Source organism: Podarcis cretensis, assembly GCF_951804945.1.
Source record: "Podarcis cretensis genome assembly, chromosome: 6".
Classification (NCBI taxonomy): Eukaryota; Metazoa; Chordata; class Lepidosauria; order Squamata; family Lacertidae; genus Podarcis; species Podarcis cretensis.
Genome location: NC_137175.1, coordinates 99438061 through 99464963, shown reverse-complemented (window position 1 = coordinate 99464963; position 26903 = coordinate 99438061). Strand labels below are relative to the sequence as shown.

General features: G+C 44.1%; 1 protein-coding gene and 1 long non-coding RNA gene across 11 annotated transcripts in view; one reads left to right on the top strand and one right to left on the bottom strand.

The window, feature by feature from the left end:
• The window catches only part of RGS8 (regulator of G protein signaling 8), a 92824-nt gene extending 71260 nt beyond the window's left edge, over nucleotides 1–21564 (top strand). For 5 of the 8 annotated variants that reach the window (XM_079981681.1, XM_079981680.1, XM_079981675.1 and 2 more), the window contains 4 exons: nucleotides 5163–5264; nucleotides 6959–7023; nucleotides 18044–18210; nucleotides 19765–21564. In XM_079981681.1, the coding sequence (XP_079837807.1) occupies nucleotides 5163–5264; nucleotides 6959–7023; nucleotides 18044–18210; nucleotides 19765–19947 (517 nt within the window). In that variant the 3' untranslated portion in view covers nucleotides 19948–21564. Of the gene's footprint in view, nucleotides 1–5134; nucleotides 5265–6958; nucleotides 7024–18043; nucleotides 18211–19764 lie in introns of all 8 variants that reach the window. The other 3 variants (XM_079981678.1, XM_079981677.1, XM_079981676.1) reach the window with 2 other exon arrangements.
• LOC307218963 overlaps nucleotides 5271–26903 on the bottom strand; it is a 32732-nt gene continuing 11099 nt past the window's right edge. Inside the window, exons 1-5 of one of the 3 annotated variants that reach the window (XR_013840196.1) lie at nucleotides 16466–16619; nucleotides 15684–15831; nucleotides 13490–13640; nucleotides 6621–6776; nucleotides 5271–5385 (exon numbers count right to left, since the gene is read on the bottom strand). This is a non-coding gene — a long non-coding RNA (uncharacterized lncRNA). Of the gene's footprint in view, nucleotides 5386–6620; nucleotides 6777–13489; nucleotides 13641–15683; nucleotides 15832–16465; nucleotides 16620–26903 lie in introns of those variants that run through there. The other 2 variants (XR_013840197.1, XR_013840195.1) reach the window with 2 other exon arrangements.

The window sequence follows — 26903 nt, the reverse complement described above, 5'->3', positions numbered from 1 at the left end:
TGAAGCGCAAGGCATGCGCAGCAAACAAGGTGAAAATGGCTGCGAAAGGTAAGGTGTCTAGTAGGCAAGCTACAGAACCATACCAAATTGTTCATGCTGATTTGGTTGGACCCCTAGCGCCCTCTTTGGGTGGAAATAGGTACTTCATGGTTCTCATTGATGCATTTTCCAGGTATATTTATGTGTACAATCTCAAGCAGAAATCAGAGGCTTTTCCAAGGTTCAAGGAATTCTGTACTTGGTTGGAAAATGTGCATGGTAAGAAGATAAAAATTCTTTTCACTGATCGCGGGGGGGAATTCACTTCTCAGCAGTTTGAAGCTTTTCTGTCTGAGAAAGGAATTCAACACGATTTGTCTAGTCCTCGCTCGCCATGGCAGAATGGACTTTGCGAGAGGGCAAATCAAACATTGCTTCGAGGGTTAAAAACCTTGCTGCATGATGCCAATCTTCCAGAGAGTTATTGGGCCGAATCTCTCTCGTGTTTTGTTTACAGTTATAATCGCAGGTTATCTTCAGCGATTGGTTGTACCCCCTATGAGAAGATGTTTGGCAAGAAGCCATACATCAAACACATGAAAATTTTTGGTTCTGACATGTGGGTTCACTCACCACAAAGCTCCAAGTTAGACAAGCGTGGTTTGCATGGTATCTTTCTAGGTTATGAGAAAGGTTCTTACAGAATAAGGATGACTGACTCTAAGACTATTAAGCTCACAAGAAGTGTTGAGTACAATGCCAAGTGGGGGGAGAATGTGGGAATTTTCCAATGTTACCCTGATGACAGTGATGAGACTGAGGATAGTTAAAAACAACCACAACAACCCACACCTACTGATGAAAGTTCTGATTCTGATTCTGAAACTGAATCGGGTGATTCAGAGGATTTCAAGAGTGCGACAGCCTCTATGTGACCCTCTGAAAGCTCTGATCAAGAATTGGAAGAACCATTGTTCACAATAGGTCACTTTTCTCCTAAGAAGGAAGAGGAGAGTGTTGAAGACTTAAGGCTAATTCGCAGGTCACAAAGAGCCACAAAAGGCAGACCTCCAAAGAGATTTGCTGATGAGTTTGCCAAGATATCAGTAACAGCTGTTAAAAGCTCCAAGAAGGTATTTGAACCTTCAAGTTTCCAAGAAATCCAGGATTTGGATTCAAAGGAAGCTGAGCCATGGTTAAGTGCCATGAAGGCTGAGCTTGATTCCTTGGAAAGGAACAAAACATGGGAACTTGTTCCAGTAGTTCCAGGAATGAAACTGCTTGGAAGCAAATGGGTCTTCAAAGCGAAGACTGATCAAAATGGCAAGATAGTCAGACACAAAGCCAGATTGGTAGCCAGAGGTTTTGCACAGGTACCAGGTGAAGACTATCACGAGACCTACTCACCCACAGTGAGGTATGAGAGCATTAGGCTTATGCTCAAGCTAGCTGCACGATGTGAATACAGCTTTTCTGTACGGATCTCTAGGTGAATCACTTTATATGCTTCCAACTGATGGCGTACAGGTAAAACAGGGATTTGTTTGTGCTCTGAAAAAGTCCCTTTATGGTCTCAAACAAAGTGCACAGTGTTGGCACACAAAACTCACTGAAGTATTGTTTTCTCTAGGTTTTAAGCAAGGGAAAGCTGATCCATGTGTATTTGTCAAAGAGGAGGGGCAAAAGAAACTGTATTGTTTGTTTTATGTTGATGATCTTTTATTCTTTTGGGATGATGTCACAATGTACAATAACGCCCTAGCTCAACTGAAAGAACACTTTGACATGAAAGATCTTGGTGAGGTAAACAACTACCTATCTCTGGAAATAGAGAGAGATCAAGATGGTAACATTCTAGTACACCAGTCACAGAAAATTGCTGATGTGTTAAGCAAACTAAACCTGATGGATGCAAACCCTGTAGACACACCGATGACAACAGGTTATCAGGTAGATGACACTGAAGAAGCATTTTCTGACACTACACTGTACAGAAGTGTGCTAGGCAAGCTAAACTTCATTGCCAGATGTTCAAGACCAGACATTGCTGTTAGCTGTAATTTGCTAAGCAGACAAGTCAACAATCCTACTGTTAAGGATTGGAAAGCTCTGAAACGCATAGCACAGTATTTGAAAGGCACTATGCATTACAGACTGAGATTTAACAATCAGAAGTCTGGTGGTCTTGAAATATTTGCAGATGCAAGTTTTGGAAGTGACACTACAGACAGGAAAAGCACGTCTGGAGTTTGCTACATGTACAATCAGGGTCTATTTGATTGGTCATGCAAGAAGCAAACAACAGTTAGCTTAAGTACTTGTGAAGCTGAACTGAATGCACTGTCTTATTCACTCAAAGATTGTGAATGGTTGTTACAATTGTGCAAAGACATGAAAATTCCTGTCAAATGTCCAATCCAGGTTTACCAGGACAACAAAGCATGTTTGGCTTTGCTGAATTCTGAAGGTTGTAAGCAAAGCACGAAGCACTTGCAATTGAAATTGCAACATGCTAGGGAACGTATTCAGAAGGGACTCGTAACGGTGTCCTATATGCCAGGTAATGAAATTCCTGCTGATGTATTGTCCAAGATTGTATCAAGGGATCAACACTGTACCTATGTGCAGAAGTTGGGTTTGTACTGATATTGTACGAATACGCTGCCCAGTGATGTTCACAGAAAGGGGGAGGATGTTGGTTTCTGCTCTCTTCACTGTGCAGCGAAGTGCTTGTCACGAGACAGGTGTATACATTCCACAGTCTGTGCTGTTGGAGTTTCTCACGGGAAAGGGGACTGGATGTGACGTACACTGGTTTCCTGTTTTTCACTGTTCACACAGTGTTTCTCTCCGTGCTTCAGAGGAGAGAGGTTGCTTTCTCTGCTCCGGCAGAGGCAAGATGTTTTTCTGTAATCTACCAGCTTTGAAATGTAAATAAAACAATATAGAGTATGTGCACGTATTCCTCATCATTCCGCTGTGCACGGGACACTGCAAAATCAACAATTTTATCCCCTACATGTTGTATACACTACACATTGCTAATATGCAAATATTAATGTTGTTAATTAAAAGGCAGATAACAAACATTCTTTTTCTGAATCTTTAAAATTATATACTCAAAAGAAATGAGCACACAGCAATATCAAACTTAAGTAGTATAGGATCAATATAGCCATCTGCGTATGACAGCAAAATATTGAATAACCTAGACTATTTCTTGGCAAGTACAGAGAGGTCAGTTGGGTTAGACAGCAAATTGAAAACTACCATTTTGATTTGTTACTGGTTTGTGCACTGTTAGTTCGGTAAACTAAATATTATTCAATTAGTTAAGAACTCTAAAAATATCCTTTTGTGGCTGATGAGAAACAAATTCTTTTTAATTACTATTTCAAAATTCTTTAGTGGGAAAGTGGGCTCAGATTGCATTGCTCATTCACTTGGGTCACATATTGTAAAACACAGGTGTTTCTTTCCCTCCATCATATGCCAGGGTGTGCTAAAGCGTCACCTGTTTTTCAACTGGAGCTAAATGCTCTGGGGCAGGCTGCACGGTGCCAAGCAGATAATCATTTTAATCAGCTAACATTTAGATTTGCTCTAAAATTACATTTAAAATGTTCAATAAATAGAAATCCTGCAAGAGTGTTTATAACAGAAGGGAGAAGTGGGCACAGTGAAATTATCTTGGAGAAAGCGCCAAAGTTTTCTGCAGAGGCCTCCCATATGGCATCGAGAAAGGTTATTTTATATTTAACTGTGCAGTCATGAAAAGCTCTTGCAGGCTGTTTCACAGTGAAGTTAACAGGAGCAAATTCCTCTGAGGCTCAGGGGAGGGTTAAGAGTGCAAGGTGAATTTTCATTAAGATTTTGGAGTTTGAGAATCAGGATGGCGTTAGTGCAGTGGCTTTCAAGCTGTTTTCTTAGCGAGCCCTTAGAAAGGAATGAGGACTTACTGGCCAAGATGATTCTCCTTCTTGACTGTGTTTATTTACGTGAAGCTTTCCCACAGTGACCCTGTGCCCAAAGCAGCTGACAAACAACGCCCACTTGTTGTAGATACAAATGGATCTTCTCAATTTTGAACCCCCTTGGCTCAGCGCCCTGGGCAGCGGAACTGCCTGCACACCCCAAATCCAGCAGTGCTATAGGTAAATGGGCAAGTGCGTGTTTTATAAACATGCACATATCCAGTCTGGCTTTCAGTAGAAAACTGGAGCTTGCCTCTACATTCACAGGCATGAAATGGCCTAATGGTTGTACATCCAGTAAACTTTTGCAATAATAAACTTCAAAAGGCCTGTACTTAAAAAAATAAAATAAAAAAGCAAAATTGTTTATTCATCTTCTTTACAAAAGGGAGATCACTCCTATAGTCTTGGAAAGTTAAAAAAAGTCAGTTTTAATAAGTTCTAATTAGCTCTTAATTTGTTGAAAATAGGCATACATGCAAATTAGCTCTCTATTTTCTGGTATTCTGTGTCAAACTGTGCCCCCTTCAAGGTCGTCTCTGGAATTGCAAAGATTAGAGAGGCGTGCATTCAGTCTGAAATTCCTTTGACCTTATTTTTGTTATGATGCTCAAGGGATTCCCAGCATAGTGCCTGTGGGCACCAGCACATTCGCTAGCATGTCCTCTGGCGCCTGTGAAAGGGCTCAGTAAATATCCCCCCCCCCCCCAAATCCACAGTGCATGAGAGGCTGTTCCCTTTTCCTCTTTGCACTGGCTCCACCTTCCTGACAATGAAGACCCCTCCTAAACATTCAGGTCGGATGCCTACTCTCTCATCTGTTCTGAACAGAGGAAAGGTGCAAATGGCTTCTCTCTGTGAGCAAATGTGGTGGAAGTGATCTAGGTGCCTGCATCACTTTGTGGCCCTGTCTTTCCCTGCTCTCTGCACTTTTGGATGTGGCAGGCACTATGCCTTTCTCCTACGGTTGCCCTTTTGTGACTGGCGCTCATGGAAGTCTCTTGAAGTTCCAGATGTGCCCCACGGCCCCCAAAGGTTGGAGACCCCTCCATTGCACCACCCTGGCTCTCTGGGTAGCATCTTGCTGGCCAAAGCTTGAAAGAGGATGTTGAGTCAGGTGGACCCAGGGTCTGATCCTGCTGGGTTGCTAATTGTTATCCCTTCTCCTTTTCTCCCATTTGCTCCCCTGCCTTGTATGACTGACTGCAGAAACAGAGGGATGAGGACTCGCCTGGGATGTCTGTCTCACAAATCAGACTCGTGCAGCGACTTCACGGCTATCCTTCCAGACAAACCCAACCGGGCTTTAAAGTGAGTAGTGGTGAGGCAATCCACCTTCTTCCTTTTCTGTGTTGTTCTCCCCTCTCCTTTGCAGTGATTTTATAAATCCTTCCGTTCTCAATTTCTGCACCTGGCAGGATGGATTTCAAACCTGTAAGAAAATGAATTGCACAGATTTTGTGCCGAAAGACTAAGTGAGCCCGAATCTTCATGGATTGCCTTCTTCTACCGGAACCAACTTAAATCCATTCAACAATAATAGAAACCCTTTTATGAAATACTGTAATTAGGACAGGGGTCAGCAAACTTTTTCAGCAGGGGGCTGGTCCACTGTCCCTCAGACCTTGTTGGGGACCGGACTATTTTTGGGGGGGAGGGGGAGGGGGAAATGAATTAATTCCTATGCCCCACAAATAACCCAAAGATGCATTTTAAATAAAAGGACACATTCTACTCATGTAAAAACATGCTGATTCCGTGGGCGACTGGGCCGGATTTGGCCCCCGGGCCTTAGTTTGCCTACCTATGAATTAGGATGTGCCTCGGTTAGAATGTTCTCTATTAGAAGTGAGCCACGTACAGCTGTGAAACAGTATAAATGAGATGCAAACAGTGTAGTGCTTAATTTGAAGTGGACTCTGGAAACCTCCTTCAAAAGAAGGTGGCAGTTGTCCAGAGCCTCGACCTCCTTTGCATCCGTATATCTCCACTCACATTTTGCATTTCTTTATGCGTGTGCCTCTAAGCATGCTTGCACAGAATGTCCTTCTCTCCTCACACTGCCAGATGTTTGGTATGCTCTGCTGGAAGTGCCATACACAATGGCTGGTGAGGCTTGCTCCAGAAGCACAAGCCATGGTAGAAGGATGCTGGAGTCAGGCCAGTTAGAAGTCAGCCTGGCTGGACACAGTAAGGGGGAAAGGGCAATAACTGGCTGGGAGCAGGAAGAGGAGCAGTCTGGGAGTGCAGAGAGGTGGCTTTGGGGCTTCTGTAAAGAACAAACTGGATGTGACATGGGACAGTCAGCATTAGAACCTCCCACATAAAAAACCCCCAATATTAATTGCAGTCTTGCTTTAGCCAAGAGCAGATCTGAATTATAGTGCTGAGGAGGGAGGCTAAGTTTTCTCCCCATGCTGTTTTTAAGATTAAAATCTCCCTACCCCACCTGCTACTTTCCCCATGGGACACATAGGTTTTCCTTCATGGGGCAAACAACAGACTGGGACAGAGGGGAGGAATTTTCCATTAAGAAAACAGTGGGTGGGCTTACCCTTTACCCTATTACTGTGGTTCTGATTTGATCCCCCTGCCTTTTTAAAGTATTTTTAACAAAAACACTCTTATTCACAAGAATGCCTACTTGCATACTTAACTACAAGTTACCTGGAGTAGGAGAGTGCACCGCCAGCACAGTTACCCCACCAGGAGGAAGGACTTCTGGTCTAAGATAGCTGTATTTTGTCCAATCTATTCCAATCTATTCCAACATTCGCCAATCTTTTCCAACATTCAACATACTTTTTAAAAGAACTCTAATGTCTGTGCAAAGAAGGTGATACAGAACAGAAAATTAGCTGCTCTGTAATTTTGCACAAGTTGTTTAGGCCATATAATATTGCAAATTCTGCCAGGTTTGGGCTGCCTTGGTATACACTCCTCCATCCCCATTTCTCACTTGCAGCAATGCTCACTGACCCTAACTGCCCCCTACTTTGTCACAGGAGATTATCAACAGAAGAAGCTACAAGATGGGCAGATTCTTTTGATGTCCTTCTGTCCCATAAATGTGAGTAGAATTGCATTCGTCCTGGTATCTATTCTTTGCCTTCCAACCGTATCAATTTACTAATTATTTAAGGACAAGGTTTACTTGTTAACTGCTTTGTAACAGGCCTCCAGTGGGGGGGGGATCCAGTTCTCTTAAGAGCAGCACTTTTTTTTCTAAAAAAAATATTTAGGGGCACTCTCATTTTCCTACTCATAGAAATACTGCCCCTCAGTGAGGTCAAACTTAGATTCACAAAATGTTTAGGAGTATGCGTCCCCCCAGAAAAAAGCACTGCTTAAGAGGTATCCGGGGTTGTACACCTGAATGATTTTCACAGGAGAGTCTTCAATTGGCTTTTCCTTAGATCAACTCTTATTATGTGAATATAAAGCAAGAAAATAAGTTTGACATTTATTTTGTATTATGTCCCATGCTGGCAGCATCTCCAAGTGGCAAAAATTGTGCATCTCACTTGTGCATCTTCAAAGGCCTTGCACACCCCAAAAGAAACATGAGTGTTGGAAGTGACCTCTCATGTGATGTAGTCCAGTCTCCACTGCTATAGCATCCTTGGTAGGTCACCAACCAGCCTCTGCTTTAAAAACAACCCTAACCAAAGAGTCTCCGCCACCACTTTCCGAGGCAAGTGTGTCTTCCACTGCCAAGCAAATTGTACTTTCTGGATGCTCTTCCCAATGTTTAGTTCAAGCCTCTTTTCTTGTAATTTGAACTCACTGGATTGGGTCCTACTCTGGGGAGCAGACCTTCTCAACTTTGGGTCCCCAGATGTTGGACTATAACTTCCATCATTCCTGACCACTGGTCCAGCAAGCTAGGGATGATGTGAGTTGTAGTCCAACAACACCTGGGGACCCAAGATTGAGAAAGGTTGTTCTTCAGCAACAGGAAACAAATCTGCTCCACCATTTACATGACAGTCCTTCAAATATTTGGAGATGGCTATCATGTCATCTCTTCTCCAAGCATCTTCATGTAGTGTTAGATCTCTGCATATCTAGGGGGGCATACTATATGTGACAGTGGCAGCCATATGTGTTAGCTCATGTATCTTGTAAAGTAGAGGGTGGGGAGAAAATTCCTGGGTGCTGATTCTGACAGGCATTCTGGTAAAGGGAGTGGATCCTTACCCAACTCCCATGCTTTACTTTCCCACACTTTGGATGCAACCTTAGCTCCCTAACTCAGACTGCTGCAGCAAGGTAGACGGAGATGTCCCTCAGCTGGCTGTGGGGGTTCAGTGTCCATAGGTCCCCTCTGCACCCGTCAAAAGCATGGTTGGTCAGAAAGCTACTGCTGATAGCATTCCTTCTGGCAGCAGCCAGCTTAAGCCCCCCCAAAGTGTGTCATTATGGGATGGAAGGGCTTTGGATGCAGCAGTGGGTCTGCCGCTCCGTTCTGCCCTACTGCTCACTGGCCAGAGTTAGGATTGCTCTGCCCATCACTCTGAGCACTTTTCTCCTCAGAACATGTTCATATCTGGTATGCAGTGGCTCATACGCTGGTAAGGAAGGGGAAGGTTCGGTTCTTCTCACTATCATGCCCCTTTAGCTATAAAAATTAGATCCACACACCCTTGCCCTGATTTCTAGGAGAATAGGGAGAAGATATGTCTAGTTTGGCATTATTAACTCTGCCCTCCCTTGCATTAGGGCTGAGTGATATACGGCTTTGAACATCGCAATCCATCACCGGCTAAACATTGTGATATACCAATATATCATGATGTCTGAAATAAGGATGGATCTGCGTAGAGGCATTGGCTGGTTTCACAGTTTTCCCCACATTGTGATTTTTGCATAGCACACACACACACACATCATGATATATTGCCAGGTAAAAAATTATGAAACTGATATCACGATATAGACTTCAAACTGGTTTTGGACGATATATTGATATATCACCCAGCCCTACCTTGGATCATGTTTAGTGAAATTCACTGTGTGACAGACGACACTGTGCAAGGAGATTTTCTGTGCTTTTCCAGTTTCATAGCAATTGACAGGACTGGGTGGCTGGCAACATGATGACACCATGATATGCAACCGGTTTTGCTGGCCATTACAGGGGAGAGTTAGAAACAGGGACATCTTTTTCACAGTTGTCTCATATCTGCTGTTATATCTGGTGAGAATGGGTATCCTCCTGCAACCTGAGTCTGGCTTTCTGCAACAGTCCCTTCAATTCCAGCTTTAACGATGAGCTTTGAGATTTTTCAAAACTGCCTAACAAGTTAATTAAAACGAATGGGAATTGGGCATTCAAGTCTCTAATGTAGGCTGCAGATCTCCGCCCACACTGCTCAGTAAGAAAAAGCTACTTATTTCAGTTGTTACACAATATAATTTATGTTGGGGTGGGGAACCCACAATCTGCAATTTTCATATAAACTTTATATAAAATCTCCAACACCATATAATCAACATGCTTTCTCTCACTTATAACCAATGAATTATCCCAGCTCTAGTCATGAAAATATTATTCTGTTTCACTGACATATCACACTGGGAATGTTCAGATTTCTCCTGATACAGGATATATCCTGTAGCTTTTACCTTTCAGAGCTTGCAGTATGTTGCTCTAGCTAGCTGCAGGGATTGTTTCTATATCACGCCTCCTTCCCAAAGCACACCCACATAATGGAAAAGGTGGGACCTTGCTGCAGAACAAATGCCCCTGCTGTGTGTTTCAAATGCAAGAGTTACACACCCTAGTGCACAGTCCAGAGTGAAATTTCAAAGAAAAGAAAAACGGCTAAAATAGTGGAGTATTGCTTTCGGGGAGGAGGATACTTTGATGGATTAAATAATCTCATGTAGCCAGAGTGCTGGAGGTGGGGATGGACTTATGCTACATCCACAGGGTTAGAGAACCAGTAGTATGATTCCGTCTAAGGTAGCTTCTTATAGCCAATTTTGAATTTTGCATGACTACACTCTCTTGCAGTAGGCTGGTCCAGTGGGATGCAATCAGCCGCAAATGGTTACCAAACTAATATCCATTAAATATCCAGAGTGGGAAGCTATGGCGCAGAAAATAGTGGCATCACAGCAATAAGTGTCTGTGACAGTGGTACAACCAAAGCCGAAAATGCAAAAAATGGCATTGCAACAGAGATTCCCAGGGCAGCCCAACATTCCAGGGGAAAACGCTTGGAGACTAATGATTCAAAACACTATTTTAGAACATAACCAAGATGAGGCAGCATTCTAGGGAACAATGTTAGGAGCCTGGTGTGATTCAAATGGTCTTTTAAAATGCAACCTTCAGCTGCGCTGAAATCTGTCTTCCAGTTAAGCAAAAGCTTTCTTCTTCTTTGAAAGAGGCCTCCATTTTTCTGCCTCGTTCTCAGAGCACTTTAGAATTTCATGAGATGCAGGGTTTTGAGCTTAGTTTATCATTTCGAAGTGGCTGCTGGTGGTTTGGGTGTCCCGGTAAATGTTCCCCCAGGACTCTGTCATCTTCCTGGCTCCTGTACTGAAAAATCCCCATGAGAGGACACACCTCACTATGCCTCCACCTGGACTTGGTTGAAGTGTGGGCATCTGGGAGGACTGCAGAGTACAGACCACTGGTGAGGCATCATAATGGCCAGTGTGGTGGGGCAAAGCCATGGATCTGCTCTTCCAACACTGGCTACAGCTTAACTGAACAGGGGTGGGGTGGGTAGTGTGGTGGGCAGTGGTGGGAGCACTGGACTGTGTCTGCCAGTGAGTGAGTGAGTGAGTGAGTGAGTGAAAGAAAGAAAGAAAGAAAGAAGGGGTACTCACAAACACTCCTCATCCCTCTCAAAAGTAAAGTAAGTGCATCAAAAACCCTGCACCCCACCCACGAGAATTCCTCTGAAATTTTCTCTCCCCTTTTATAATACCGTATTTGGGTGCAATTTTTTTTCTCACTAACTGATGGAGAATGGTTTTTTGGGGGGGCGGGGCGGGTGGGAGAGAGAAGCTGTACTATTTTCCAGCATACTCCTAAGTTAAAGTAGCAAAGAAAGGAAGAGGAGAAGCAGAGAAATAACCCAGTTGTGAAAAAAGAGGTATCGGAAAAATATGCTGATAAACATGGGCTGTTATGCTTGGCCGTCTTCCTTTAAAGCAAGCCTATTTTTGCCCTAGCTGTAGGTGTCTGTGAAGTGAACACTGTTTTGAGATCTGCAAACCAAGTATTTCAATCCGTTGCCTGTCTTGGTGGCAAACCTAACCAGCTTTTCAAAACAAGATCAGTTGTTGTTACTGTGACTGGCCAAATATCCCACAACTATGTGGAGGCCACATAGCGCTCATGTTCTTATAACAGCTACAAGAATCTTGTAATATTGCAGCTATTTCACTATACAGTGGTACCTTGGGTTACATACGCTTCAGGTTACATACGCTTCAGGTTACAGACTCCACTAACCCAGAAATAGTACCTCGGGTTAAGAACTTTGCTTCAGGATGAGAACAGAAATCGTGCAGCAGCGGTGCGGCAGCAGCAGGAGGCCCCATTAGCTAAAGTAGTGCTTCAAGTTAAGAACAGTTTCAGGTTAAGAACGGACCTCCAGAACGAATTAAGTTCTTAACCCGAGGTACCACTGTATAAACAGTGAAAAGAAGAGAAATATCATCCTCGTCCATTGCAATCCTCAACTGGAAGAGGAGGTGAAAGCCCAGGCAAGATGGAAATTGGTTGGCCTCTGGAAACTAAGAGAAGGTCAGGATGTTGGTCAAGGATCAAGGTGTTAATGCAGAGTTTAGTAGGTTTGCAGATGGAATAGCCATCCCACAGCTGAGACAGAAAGAGCAAGTTGCCTCAGCATAGGCCTGGAGCAACTGCTAGCGTTAGGTAGGGTGGATTAGGTAGACATGATTAACCCCCTGCCTTCTGAATGCTGCAAGAGCTGGTGCCCTTTTTATGTATTTAGGATCAGGAAGCACACCCATCTCCTGCTCAGGGCTACTGCTGTATGAGGACTCTGCACCTGAGGATTTCTAGTGCAGGTCAATGACAATAATGAGAGGAAACACTGGGAGCAATCCTGCACCCACCCACCGTGGAAAGAGAAACTGACACTGGGTCATTTTTAAATATGTTAACCACTTATTCTCCACCTACACTCCACAGGAAGCTAGTGGGATACAGCAGTAGGAAACTAGTGGGATACAGCAGGCTGACAACAGCATCATCTAGATGCTCCGTAAAATATAGGTGTGAAAAGGATGTCCATTCCAGAGAAAGGGGCTAGAAAGAAAATGTCTCTTTTTTGGCACTGCTGGATAGCATGACCCAGAACAGAATTGCATTTGAACTGGTGATAAAGGTCTGTCCCTGGGGGTTGGCTTGTAAAGGCTGTTTCACACATGCTGGTCATCACTTGCTGCTGCAGTCATCAAGATGATCACGTCTCTGTGAGTTTATTCTCACACTGTAATTTGTTATCTGTTCTGTGTTCATGCATCTGGGGACAAATAATAGCTTCTTGGATGCTAAATCCTGGTCTGAGGAGTAAGGAAGAGGTAGGGGAGAAGAAGAGAGAGAGGTGACCATGAACAGAGGGAGAGGACTTGTTCTCCCTGTATATTTCTTGCCCAGGAGAGATGGTCTGGCTAGACAGATGAAGATTCCTTTTGACAGAATGCTGGAAGAGACACAAAACAAGAACATGTCTTGCACTGCATCCCTCACAGGGCTGGGTATGTGGTTTATCATTTGTCCAACATCTAGCAGGGTGGACTGTCCTTAAATCCTCAGTCTGATTGCAACTGTCAAGACATGGAAAAACCCTGCGTGCTTTCAATTGCCTTGGCTTGCTTTGGGAAGATTTTCTCCTCTTGCCCTCCCTCTCTCCCTCTGTCTCTGATGTGTGTATACGTGTCATGCGACTCCTATGCCCTTTGGCAATTCCAATTTCTCTCTCCCACCCCTCAGATTCATTACTAAATCTCCCCATTAAAAACATTATTGAAAATTCCCATTTTAGCCACAGATCTGGTGATGCTAAAACTTTGTTAGTTTTGAGTGGCTGCCAGGATTCAAAATACCAATGCAAGTGTCATTGAAAAGTCAAATACTCATCCCAGTTTTTAAAGCACTGATTGGTTTACATGCCACATCCAACTGCAAGCTCAACCACTGAATGTGTGGGCTTGCCAATTCCGGAGCAAAATGTAGGTTCGCACAGCTCCCCTGCTCCCCAGAGCTACACCTCTGGGTGGACTCAACATGATATGATTCAGCACAATGACACTGCATTACACATTTTGGACTATTAGATGTCACTGCAGGAGAGAAGAGGAGGTAGTCATGTGTGTGATGGGACATGCAACTTAGAGAGAGGGGGGGGGGGGAAGAGACCCGGGAGTTGAATGTCTGGGGATTAGCACCCAAGCATCACTCCCTTTTCCACAATTTAGTTTCTTTGCACAGCTACTGAGTTAACTGAGAGCAGGAGGCTAGTCAGAGTCTGTGTGGGATCTTTTACCTCCAGCTGCTTATCTTGCCCCCTGCTTCCTCTAGGTTGCTTTCTTGGGCAAAGAGGTCTTTCTCAGCATATCCATCATGAGAAAACGCTCTTCTTTCATAAGAGCTTCTGGCCAAGTCTGCTCAGTTTCTCACGTCCTCTGGCAAGCAGCCTGTTTCCGGAAAAGTCAGTGTAAATAGTGAGGATGTCTGAGAGCAGACATTGGAAGAGAAGGGAAAGGAACACATGTGAACACATGATAAAAAGCTGTTTACATTTATTACTGGGGGGGGGGGGGCTCATTCCCAAAAGGCAAATGCTATGGGATTGGAAAAACCAAGGCTAGTGAATAACATAGCTCCCTAATGAAGTGAGGTTTTTGCTACTTCCCAGGTTGCCTCTGTAAACATTCAACGTGTGGGCTTTGTTTGCAGTGGATAGACCTTGAGATAAAAAATTGAGAACCTGGATCATATGTAGGAAGAAAGCACAGGACTTAATGTTGGCTCTAAACCACAGTGTCTCAGAATATTAAAAGTGACCCATACCTATAATATCTTACAAGGAGTCACGGAATTTCAAAACAAACCAGCGATTCCAAAACACGAAAGGTTGAAAGAGAATTGTGGGGCAGATGAAGGGAGCATTCTCATGTTATCTGCTTGTCTTAATGCACAAGTGCCTGCTAGCCTGCTACTGCCATTAACAAAACTCCACACTATTCAGGGCCATCAGACACACTCTGTGCTATATTGAGCTCAAGGTCACTACGTCAGGGAGTAGACAAGTGCTGGCAAATGATTCAGCCTGGAGCGGCTTAGGAATGTATTTGACACTTCCTAAGGCTCCATGATCACTGCAGATGGTGACAGCAGCCACGAAATTAAAAGACGCCTGCTTCTTGGGAGAAGGGCAGTGACAGGCCTAGACAGCATCTTGAGAAGTAGAGACATCACCTTGCCAACAAAGGTCCGTATAGTTAAAGCTATGGTTTTCCCAGTAGTGATGTATGGAAGTGAGAGCTGGACCATAAAGAAGGCTGATCGCCGAAGAATTGATGCTTTTGAATTATGGTGCTGGAGGAGACTCTTGAGAGTCCCATGGACTGCAAGAAGATCAAACCTCTCCATTCTGAAGGAAATTAGCCCTGAGTGCTCACTGGAAGGACAGATTGTGAAGCTGAGGCTCCAGTACTTTGGCCACCTCATGAGAAGAGAAGACTCCCTGGAGAAGACCCTGATGTTGGGAAAGATGGAGGGCACAAGGAGAAGGGGGCGACAGAGGACGAGATGGTTGGATAGTGTTTTCGAGGTTACCAGCATGAGTCTGACCAAGCTGCGGGGGGCAGTGGAGGACAGGAGTGCCTGGCGTTCTCTGGTCCATGGGGTCACGAAGAGTCGGACACGACTAAACGACTAAACAACAACAACAACAAATATCCACCAAGACCTTCCTTGACCTAAGACAGTGCCTACAACAACATAAGCAGATTCAGTTTTTTGGCTCTCATCCAGCCCATTGCCACTTTGAGGCACTGATACAGCACCAATCCAGCTTCACTGGGTCCAGATGGCATAGAGAGTGAGTGAGCCCAGTGTCATCCACATAACAATGACACCAAACCCCAAATCCATTGGTGACGGCACTCAACAGCTTCATATGGATGTTAAGAAGCACTGGGGACAAGATGGGGCATTTGCAGCCCTTGGTACAACTGCCATGATACTGAGCCTTAGTCACCCAATGCTATTCTCTAGAGAAGGTAGGAGCAGAACCCCTGTATCACCATGGCTCCAACCCCAGTCTTCTGAGCCAGGAGGATACCATGGTTAATGGTATCAAAAGCCACTGAGACATCAAGGAGAATAAACAGGGACACCATCTCCTGATACGAGTAATCAACAAGAGGAACCAAAGCCATCCTAGTAACAAAAGCAGAGTGGAAGCTGGATTTGAAATGGGTCAAGATAACTGGTTTAATCCTTCCTCCAATACTCTTAATAGTTGCACTGGCCAGACACAGATTTACTACCTCTCTGGGAACCAGAGCTAACTTTAATTGGATCAGGGTCATCATATTTAGTGACTGCTGTAAAGAGGACAACAATTTACATAAAATTTGAATGTGCTTATTTTATGCATAGATGCAGATTCAGACATAATTATTATAATTTAAATAGAAATACAATACATTTCCCCATAGCGACATGCATACCTGTCTACTGATGGGAAACGTCAACACTCTCCTTCTTAGGTTTCATTATCTTAATATAAGCCTCAGACCGGACAGCTCTTCAGATAAGAGGATTCTTCCAGGGGACTGTTCTCTTACAGAAGACTGTTGCCTCCAAAGTACTCTCCTACTGAGCAGCAAAAGCAAACAATAGTGTTAGCGGGCCTTCTCTCTATTTATAACATATAACCCAAGATACCCTGGCACAGTTACTAAGCACCGAAGAGATAAGGGCACTTTCACTAACTACCTAAAGCCAGCAGCAAGCGCATTGTGCTCTCCTCTGCCAATCTTTATGAAAGTGGTAATGATTAGAAAGAGGATGATCACCCTCATGCATAAATAGAGATTACAAATGTGTCCTAAATAGCTGATGGGTTGCAAATGGTATACCTGGGCATAAACTCCCATTCAACCAGAAGCTCATTCAGAGGCCTTGGAGACGTGGCTGTTTAAATACAATGAGAAATATGTCCTTTGTCATGAGCTTATTATGAGCAGGGCAGTTTAGTTCTATGGAGGGCAGAGAGCTGTTTCCCCAGTCCTCTCCTATGCTGCATTTCAATTCAAACCTTGAGGGGTAGTCATGGTTGCCTGGGCCTGCACGTGCCACACAACGTGATGGGATGCTGTGGTGATTGAGTGGACTATACAGTTTCTGAATACAGATGGGGAGAAGCAGTGGCGTAGCATGGGGGGCACAGGGGTGGTTGCCCTGGGCACAAAATTGTTAGGGGGCGCAAAATTTGAGCAGCCAGTTCCGCCTCAGCATAGCTGAGTGCTTCTGTAAGCCTGGGTCCATTGAAAATGGTTTCTCCATGGAAATCAGGAAGTGACTTCTCCAGGCAATGAAACGACTCTTCTTTTCTTATCTCTGCAGCTGCTGGGTGATACGGACACTGTTAGGCAGTTGAATGTGCATGTATACTCCATCCGTTTTACTCTCTCCCACCCACCCACCCGCTCTGTGCGGCCCCAGGCACCGGCAACCCATGCTATGGCGCTTAGGAGGAGATACCTTTTCTAAACACTCCCTTATTAAACTCCCCCCTACACCACAAAACCCCTCTTTAGATGCACCTGTATGAAAGTTCTAGTCTTGATTAAATTCTAACACTTGCTGGATCCAGGGTTTAGACCAAGAATGAATGAAGCTATTTGGTTAGCCACCCTTGTGCTGTAACAACGTGGACTCAAGGCAGCGCAACAGGTTTCTTGGGAGTTCCTCGGTGAGGTAGTAAAAATGGCACACAAGTCTCCTTGAAAGAGAGCTACCCCATCATTACTGTTATTGGTGATGAGACCAAAAGCTTAGCCGGAAGCCATGGTGTGAACGGAAGGCTAAACTGGACATGACACTAATCTCACTTAAAATTGCTCTCTTTTTACAAAATACATATGCAGTAGTGAACAGGTATACTGCAAAAGGGACTTCAATCCTTTTCACCCTTGACCCAAGCGGGAGCTCTCCTTCTCTGGGCTAGTAATGGGGTCCTATCAAAACTGCAGTGGAGAATGAGAAGGTTAATCCCACCCCAACACATTACAGTCTCAGTGAGAAGACAGTGGGATGGGGGTGAGAAACACCTATTAACTGGGGGGGGGGGGGAATAAAAGACAATACCAGTGACGCATTTAGTTTCATGTCTGCTTTGGCCCAAGTGTGTAATTAGCAATCACAATAAAATATTTTGCAAGCTCTTCTGCAACACATATGGGAATTCCTCAGCAGACAAGTTGCCTTGATGAGTTAATTGAAGAAAGGTGAATTACAGATGTTTTAAATACATGAGTAAATAATAGAAAGGGTTCCCTGATGGTACAAAGTTTTAAAATCACTGCACTTCCAGCATTTATTGCATTTGGTATTTGCATCGGATATGAATTGTTTATATATACAACTGTTGGAATTCTTTTTATATATGCACTTGTTTTATATATGTTTTCACTGGACTGTGAAATTGCTTCAAGATGCTTCATAGGAACAACAGTACATAAAAAGCTGGACCTGAAGTGTAGCACTAGCAGTAGGAGCTGAATGACACTACAATTCCCCACTCTCATACCAAATTTAAGTGTGTGTGTCTCCAGAATGCTCACACACCAACTGGGCTTTCCATGATGCATTTATCTTCTTAAAAATATGCTGCACAAAATGAAATATTGAGGGGGGAAGCCCAAACATCATTTTGTAGATGAATTGCAAAATGTTGGTACCCTACCTATGGTTGTTAGGTGGAACATATGGTTCCATTTCATTTGAATGGAACAACAGCAACAAACCCCTATAAATTGAAAATGGTTCACACATTCAAGCCTTAAACAGTTCCCCCCTTTTTCAGATGGAGTGGCTGCGTTTCGTGCATTCCTAAAGACTGAGTTCAGTGAAGAGAACCTGGAATTCTGGCTGGCTTGCGAGGAGTTCAAAAAGACACGGTCCACTGCCAAGCTGGCTTCCAAGGCACACAGAATTTTTGAAGAATTTATTGATGTGCAAGCACCACGAGAGGTTAGTAGATACAAGAAACTATTATTCTGGCAGGATGAATCTTGGAAACAAGGGTGGTGGAGAGCAGCAGAGAACCCACCACTCACCACTCTTCCTAGGATTGGGGGCCACTTGTGGAACCTCAGTCTATTTGTTTGTTTGTTTGTATCTATTTCTATACCACCCTTCATCGGAGGATCACAGGCCAGTTTACAGAATAAAAACACAAAATACATAACATAGTGCCACAGTTTATAACCTGGGGGGCGGGAATCAGGCAATGTGTGCTCACCACTGGTATGTTTGCACATACCACTAAGCCATGGCTGGATGGATGTAGAAGCTAACAGCTATTCAGGGATCCCTCTCTGCAGAGAAGAAGGCCTGCCCACAGTCTTTTCCACATGGGCGTCGTTAGAGGAAGCATTGATTTGAGCTCTGCGTCAGTGGTGTGGTTTTTATTAGTTTTATCAACTTTTTATTAGCTTTTATCAGTTCTAGTATTTTATCGCTTGGTATTTTTTTCTTAATTACTATAATCACAAAGTTTAGGCTAAAAGTTTTAGAGAAAGCCCTGGAAAGTCTTGGAGAAAGCCTTAATTAGCTCCAGCTCGACTCAATCTACCAACTACTTATCAGCAGGAGAGGAGATCAAACGCCCTAATCTTGGAAGGACTCCGAGTTTCCTGATTTACAGCAGACAATAGTAGCGGCTGAATCTCTGTGAAAATGTCTAAAAAAAAGAAGTGATCAGCTTCATCTCCACAAGCGAGCCCACAGCAGAAGTGCAATGTCTTCCCCACATGACTGTATAGTTGCAAGAACATTTGACTTCCCATCTTCTGGTGCAGCATAATACAGTGGGCATGAGCTACAGCCACTTGGGTTTAGATATGCACTCAGACCTAAAACTTGATAGATGGCAAGTTCCAAAAGGTATTTGTAAGGGATAGAATGGAATAACATGGATACAGCAGGACTTGCTTCGCAGCAAATATGCACCAACATGCACAGAAATATGCTTCATATTTCAAATATGCACAGAAATATGCTTCACGACATTACAATAAAGGTTAGGCAATTCAGAAATTACTGTAATTTGCTGATCCAGAGAAGGATCCTAAAACTTGGGTTACCAGATGTCCAATATTTTAATGATCCTACTGCCTGTTTGTCAGGTGATCAGTATTAAAATATGAGAAGCCAATGCATCTCAGGTGTGGTCCAGCCTTGGTTCTATCATTGCCTACCTACTCACCCAGCTGCATCTTTCGCCTGGCAAGTTCCATCATTGCACTTGGCCCAATATCTTTCACCCTGATTTTGCCCCCAAATCTACCTCACCCCTTGGCCAGTTTGGTTAAAATTAAAAGTTGGCAATGCCAGCTGAAATTCTACATGGCTGTGCATGTGTCATTGAGCCAAATGTACTCCAGGTTTGCTTTTCAGCTCAAAAGTGATGAATTAAATTTGACAGTGTGACAAAAATGCTGTATTTGATTATGGATGGTGGGCGGGGGAAGTTAAGAATTGCCCCTGCTGCCTCACACAAATTACATTTGTGTTCTTTCTCAGGTGAACATAGACTTCCAGACCCGAGAGGTGACAAGACGGAACATACAGGAGCCCTCACCAACGTGCTTTGACCAGGCCCAGGGCAAAATTCACAGCCTTATGGAAAAAGACTCTTACCCCAGGTTCCTAAGGTCAAAAATGTATACAGACCTGCTGTCTCAAACCCAGAGGAGGCTCAGCTAGAGCAGAGATGGAGACTCCCCTCCTTAGATACCATGAGCTTCCTGCACCAGCCAAATCCATTTCTGTATGTGAAATTAAGTTCATTGGTGTTACAACAGCAGTAGAATGAGAGGGGGAGCGGAAGAAGCATGAAGAGTTGGGCTGTATGTGTGTGTGTAAAACATTTCTCAGCATGAGTCCAGTGCTCTCTTTGGATCCTTGTGTGTGTGCGTGTGTGAGCAGACACATATATTTTTAACTTTAGCAAATGCACACACACAGCACTGAAACACTTCGTAGGTGGTGCTGTTTTCAGGAACATAACATCTGAACTACATTTTATGCTGAATTCACTGGTCATGAAGCCAGGCTTCCTGATTCCTTTACTACACTAGGCTAGTCGGTAAATGGTCATCTGTGCTGGACCACAAAGCAGATCCAGAAAGAGCATCTGCAGGGTCAGAGGCGGGCCTTGTCAAGAAGTGCCAGAAGCAAGCGGCCAGAGGTGCAAGGCACCATGCAGAAAGGACAGTCAAATTGCAGTAACTGGTCAGCCAGAAGGACATAGACCAGCAGGTAGCAGATGTATGCCTCAGCAGATGTTTAAAAGAGGGAGAGGCAAGGCAGATAAGGCTCTAGACTTGGCCTGGAGTGATTGACAGCATGGCCAAATAAAACCAAATCTGTTTTAGGGTGGGGCAAAGTGGAGGCTTGAGATGGATGGTACAACCAGTTTCCCCTTCGCTTTACCACCCGGAATAGCTTATCACAAGGGGCAACCAGCCTGTTGATAAGAAAGTTTTGAATTCAAATCCAGGCAAACCCTGACAAGAAGGTTCTACATCTCTTTTCCCCTGTATGTTCAGGCAGTTGATTTATTTTCCTTACCTTATTCAATAGGTTTCAGACTGCTTTTAAGGCAAAACTGTACCCCAAAGAGGTCCGCAATACATAGCCATAATAAAATCCAACAATAAAACCCTTTCAAACATAATATCCAGTACCACCAAAAGTTATATAGGCCAACCTACCACAGAAAAAAGAAAAATAACTCAACCCTAAAAAGCAGTGTCCTAGATTAGCCTCCAATGTCCATGATAAAAAGATGACCCAAGGTCTATTTAAAATTAAGGAGAGATGGGCTTCCCTGATTTCACTTGGAATCAAGTTCTATGACTGGGAAGCCACCACTGAAAAGACCTTCTTTGACAACACTCTGATAGGCTGTTGGAGCTGGGGCATACGAGAGAGTTAAAGCTGTGGTTTAATGCACAGGACTCAGGCTAGCTCCTATGTGAAAAGAGAACAACACGGCTCCTTTTTACTTGGATTTGTATTGATGTGATCTTGAAACAGTCTCTGCCCCTTAAGTGTTATCCCTTGCCCCTCTATATACAGCCATCTAAATTATACTGTCATTGTAAGTCTCAGATATTTTGCATTTTAAGCTCCTGCTCCCACTTTGTTCTGAAGACTGGTGGGTGGGTTTGGGTTTTTTTGAACAGCATGCAGAGATGGGAAATAGAAGCAGGGAGTGGGCAGTGTACTCCTTCTGAAATCTACTTCTTCTTGCTTCTTTATTGCCTGGATGGCCCTTTCAAAGAACTGTGAATACACTTGTCATATTGCCAGTATAAAGAGGCAAAGGTCATTCTCCAAGAAGCCAAAAGCATGAAGCCTCCTTCATATATGGGTTGGGGTCCTCCTGCCCTTGAGTAATACAACTAGCTCTACAACTCACATATGAGTTCTTAGGTTCCCTCTGGGAAAATGACAATGGTTCAAGTGTTGTAGATACAATTATCAATTTGTGCTGTAGGAGTACCTCTGTGATACTGGTGGTGAGAGAAAGAAATAAAAGGATGGCCCGTCTCCTGGTAAGGTTGCCATCTCAGTATGCAGAATGGATTTATATTTTGTGAAAAGCTCCAGCTTTAAGCAGACCCAAGACGAGCTCAGATGACCTGGTACATCTCCTCACTCCATTCATAATCCCTTCCTCCCGAGTAACTGCACTATGCAATATGATGTCTCTCACACCAAAGTGGGTAAGAGAAGGAGGGTAAATAAAGTGGTGCAGGAATGAGTGTGAGAAACTGAACCTGCACAGCTTCTCCTAAAGAAACCGGAAGCCCATCTAAGTTCCAAAGTGGCAGATGTACAAAACATGCCAGAGAATTATCATTTTCCTGCTTCCATGCGCCAATGGATAAAAGTGGCACTGAACTCCACCATAATGCTATTTATCATCCTTACCACTGACTGTTATTTATTATTCACTGATTGATGTTGGTGCTGTGTGAACAATAAGAGGACATATGGACCCTCTTTGAAGGGGACATGTTTAGAGGAGAAAATCTATCCCAGATGAAAATCCTAGTCTTGGAGAGCTGTTTATGTATGTGAGTATATAGATATTAGACATTATGCAGCATATATTTTTCTTCTTCCAATACAGCAGCATGCTCAGTTCTATGTGTATATGCAGATGTTGTATTCTATTACCTAAGAAACACAGCATAAAATAGACTATGTAGACACCCGCTGTGTCATGATATTGGGCTCTGCAGTGAGCAAATATTTCAGGTCAAACTTTGTACTGGGGGCTGGGTGGGCATGTAAGGAAGAATAAGGAAACAAGGTTCTAATAATAAAAAGGAGCAAGGCTGAAAATGCATTTGAATCCGTGGTATCATGGGGTGCTGTGTCCTTCAAACACTGTGCACAGTACACAGCCGATTGCAAGCTCTGATGTGATGCTGTGGTGGTAGAGGGCGGGGGGTGGCTTCCTGCAGTAGCGTTTTTTGGATTAAAAAATCTGTACTCTCCTTGCGTTTCAAGGTTTGCACAGACTCACCTGACAATGTCTCTGTAAAGCATACACGACATTAAAATGGCATTGAGCATCTAGCATTGACCATGACAACAAGTGAATCATAAAGTAGAATGGATTTTGTCGCATTTGCTTTTCCAGCTTAGTGACAAAGGGTGAGTACATATTGGTTCCTGAAGCTTTAACTTCAGCAGAGGCACACAGTAAACCAGATGTTTGATAGCACAAGACATTTGAGGCCAGTCAGAGGCAAAAATAAAAAATAAAAACCCAAACAGCATTCCATACGGTGGCATAGCACCAAACTAAATATATGACAATTTGCTGCCCTTTAATGGTACTCCAAAATCTGCTGCCTGACTCCCTTGACTAATGGTAAACAGGCTGTGTGTGGAATGACAGGCAAAACTGGAGGCAGTCGATCAAGATGAAGCACTAAGCAAATATGAACTCCAGGGACTGGAATGGAAATGCACTGGGTGCCTGTCTGGTCTCCTCAGAAACCGCTGTGCAGATGTGCTCCAACATGATTTAGTCGATTTGCCAACTCCTAAGCAATTTCATTTAATGGCAGAGGCAGCTTCAGACAACTGCTAAGGTGGCTGGCGTGCCTCCACAGCTGAACCACACATGCAGCAGAATATTTATTTAACAACCCATGAAGCAGTTTACAAAGGAAAATGGGCAACTATATTTAATAATATAAAACACTGTAACTGATAAAATAATAATTCTACTCTCTCATTACATTTCTGCTCCCTCAGCGCTGTGATCTAAACCACTGAGCCTCTTGGGCCGAATGGAAGGTCAGCAGTTCGAATCCCTGTGACTGGGTCAGCTCCCATTGCTCTGTCCCAGCTCCTGCAGCCTAGCAGTTCAAAAGCATACCAGCGCGAGTAGATAAATAGGTGCCACTGGGGCAGGAAGGTAAATGGCATTTCTGTGCGCTCTGGCTTCCGTCACAGTGTCCTGTTGCGCCAGAAGTGGTTTAGTCCTGCTGGCCACATGACCTGGAAATCTGTCTGTGGACAAACGCCGGCTCCCTCAGCCTGAAAGCGAGATGAGCGCTGCACCCCATAGTCGCCTTTGACTGGACTTAACTGTCCAGGGGTCCTTTACCTTTTACCTTAGCTGCCGGAACTCACCATGAACACCTCCCTTGTTCTCTTATAATGGCAATGGCACTCACCTGAAAGGTGCCAGAACTGAGTTCTGGCGAGTTCCAGCTGAAAAACGACCCTGCTACAATCTATATGATGCAGCTTTCCTTGGACTTTTACCACATCAGAACGAAGGAGCAGGGTGCACAGAGAAATTGAAAACTAAAGCACACAGACAACTAGCAGGTCAAGGAAAAATGGCAATCTACAAATCTCCCCTCCCCAGCATGCACAGGACGTATTTAGAGGGGGGACGATTCAGGATTAGGCAGTTTCCATATAAAAGTTTTTGTGGATGCCACGTGTGTTGATTTGGGCGTTTGACACCTGCAAGCCGAATGGTGGCTGCCTAGCAAATGCTGAGCAAAGCATTCTGAAGCAAATTTTTCAACCACTTAGTCTAGACTTACGGTAAGCAAGCAGACATGCAATTTGCTCTTTATTTTCTTCCAGACTGTCAACATGTACCACAAATAGCTAATTTAGGTACATGTAGGGAGGTAGGCCATTAAAAGTTGTGGACCAGAAAATTTTGGGGGCTTGTTTGCAAAGCTGTTCTGTAAGGCCTGATGCTTTCTTCATAGAATCCTAGAATCATAGAGTTGGAAGAGACCACAAGGGCCATCGAGTCCAACCCCCTGCCAAGCAGGAAACACCATCAGAGCACTCCTGACATATGGTTGTCAAGCCTCTGCTTAAAGACCTCCAAAGAAGGAGACTCCACCACACTCCTTGGCAGCAAATTCCACTGTCGAACAGCTCTTACTGTCAGGAAGTTCTTCCTAATGTTTAGGTGGAATCTTCTTTCTTGTAGTTTGGATCCATTGCTCCGTGTCCGCTTCTCTGGAGCAGCAGAAAACAACCTTTCTCCCTCCTCTATGTGACATCCTTTTATATATTTGAACATGGCTATCATATCACCCCTTAACCTCCTCTTCTCCAGGCTAAACATGCCCAGCTCCCTTAGCCGTTCCTCATAAGGCATCGTTTCCAGGCCTTTGACCATTTTGGTTGCCCTCCTCTGGACACGTTCCAGTTTGTCAGTGTCCTTCTTGAACTGTGGTGCCCAGAACTGGACACAGTACTCCAGGTGAGGTCTGACCACAGCAGAATACAGTGGCACTATTACTTCCCTTGATCTAGATGCTATACTCCTATTGATGCAGCCCAGAATTGCATTGGCTTTGTTAGCTGCCGCGTCACACTGTTGGCTCATGTCAAGTTTGTGGTCAACCAAGACTCCTAGATCCTTTTCACATGTACTGCTCTCAAGCCAGGTGTCACCCATCTTGTATTTGTGCCTCTCATTTTTTTTGCCCAAGTGCAATACTTTACATTTCTCCCTGTTAAAATTCATCTTGTTTGTTTTGGCCCAGTTCTCTAACTGGTTCTTGTCCTTCAGTGCTCTTTAATCTTGCAGCATTAAGCAATTAATTAAGCAGCAATCCTGTAACACTTACTGGGAATACCTAATGAAGTCAACCTAGGATGGTTCATCGTTCAGTATAGGCACAACATTCACACTGCTGTTCTGGTAATGTAAACTTTTTGACCAAAAATTGCAGAGCTTCAGCACAAGTTTTCTGTCTGCATGCTGTTATCTCTCTTAGTCCCAGAGAGTTAGTCCCATGGCTCCAATTACAGGAAGGAGATTCAATAATATTGATAACGTATAATGAAAGGAAACTTCTCATCTGAAAGCATTATAATTATTTTGGGTGACTGCTTTTCTGTAAGCAGCATCTCTCTCTTGGGAATGAAAATAGCCTAACAACCATTCAGAGTCAATTTTTAATGGGGGGAAATTGGCATCCACTGTGGGCTGTCATGCCAAAAGCACAGCCTCATATGTACTAAAATAGGCCTGTGATTAATGCTTTCCCCCTTGTATTAATAAATCAAGAGAAAAGGGAGTTCAATTATTGCAATATTCTCTAATTTTCCATATTTTGTAAGAGATAAGTATCCTTTCTTTCATTCAGCTCTTATGGGCAACCCAAGGAGAAAATATTCTCCCAAGGCTGCTGTTGCCTAAAGACATTAAAAGAAAGCAATTAGATTATATTACACTTGCGTGCGCATCAGCCTCTAGTGTCACATGCAAGAACAGGTGACAGCCAGTTTATATAAAATGTGGGGCACACAGAGAGCAATCAGCTGTTCAGAGTTCCCTGTGGCCTGGCATGTGTTCACAACCAGGCCACATGAAAACAGAACATGAAGTGGGGTAAGTTAAAAACTCTTTTAGTGAGCTGCCACACCACGTGCCACACCCTGCAGGTATGAAATGCTTCTCATACACCTTCTGTCTCACGGAATTGACCTCAAGAAATAGGACTTGGGATGTGGCTATTTAGATGTCCATATCCGGCATATGACTATGCAGAATGGAACTCTGTAGGGTCTTAGTGGCCCCACTGCCACCAGATGAACCAGACTGAAGCTTGACACAGAGCCTGACTCCCACACAAGGTATCAGGTATCAGGGTGAGCAGAGACAGGAGGAAGAATTAGTCTCCACCCGTTTACAATTAAAAAGAAGAAGTGAAAACATAGAAAGCAGTTATCAGAAAAACGTCAAATACTGCCAGTGAATAAACTGATCCTTCTTGGAAAGCCTGGAGAAATAATAACAGTGGGTAGAAATCCACATCGTGCTATTACAAACATTGTCAGCTTGGCAGATGGAACGCTTCCCCCCTCTCCTCCCTGTTGCTCAAGCAGAAGCCCTTGCACAGAGCCACCAGTGCGACTTGGGCCCTTGAATGTGGGTGCCCTGCGCACAGGCGCCACGCTACAACGTCATGACATCACGTCACGCTGTGCCATGATGATAGTGTGGCCTGGCACTATCATGATGGTGTGGCAGCTGCAGACGCACTATCATGGTGCCACAGTGGTGACGGGGCTGGAGCCTGCACCTCCACCGCGCCTCTTGAGGCCCGCTGCTGCCGCGGACACACCCTGCAAGCACACCCGTGGGT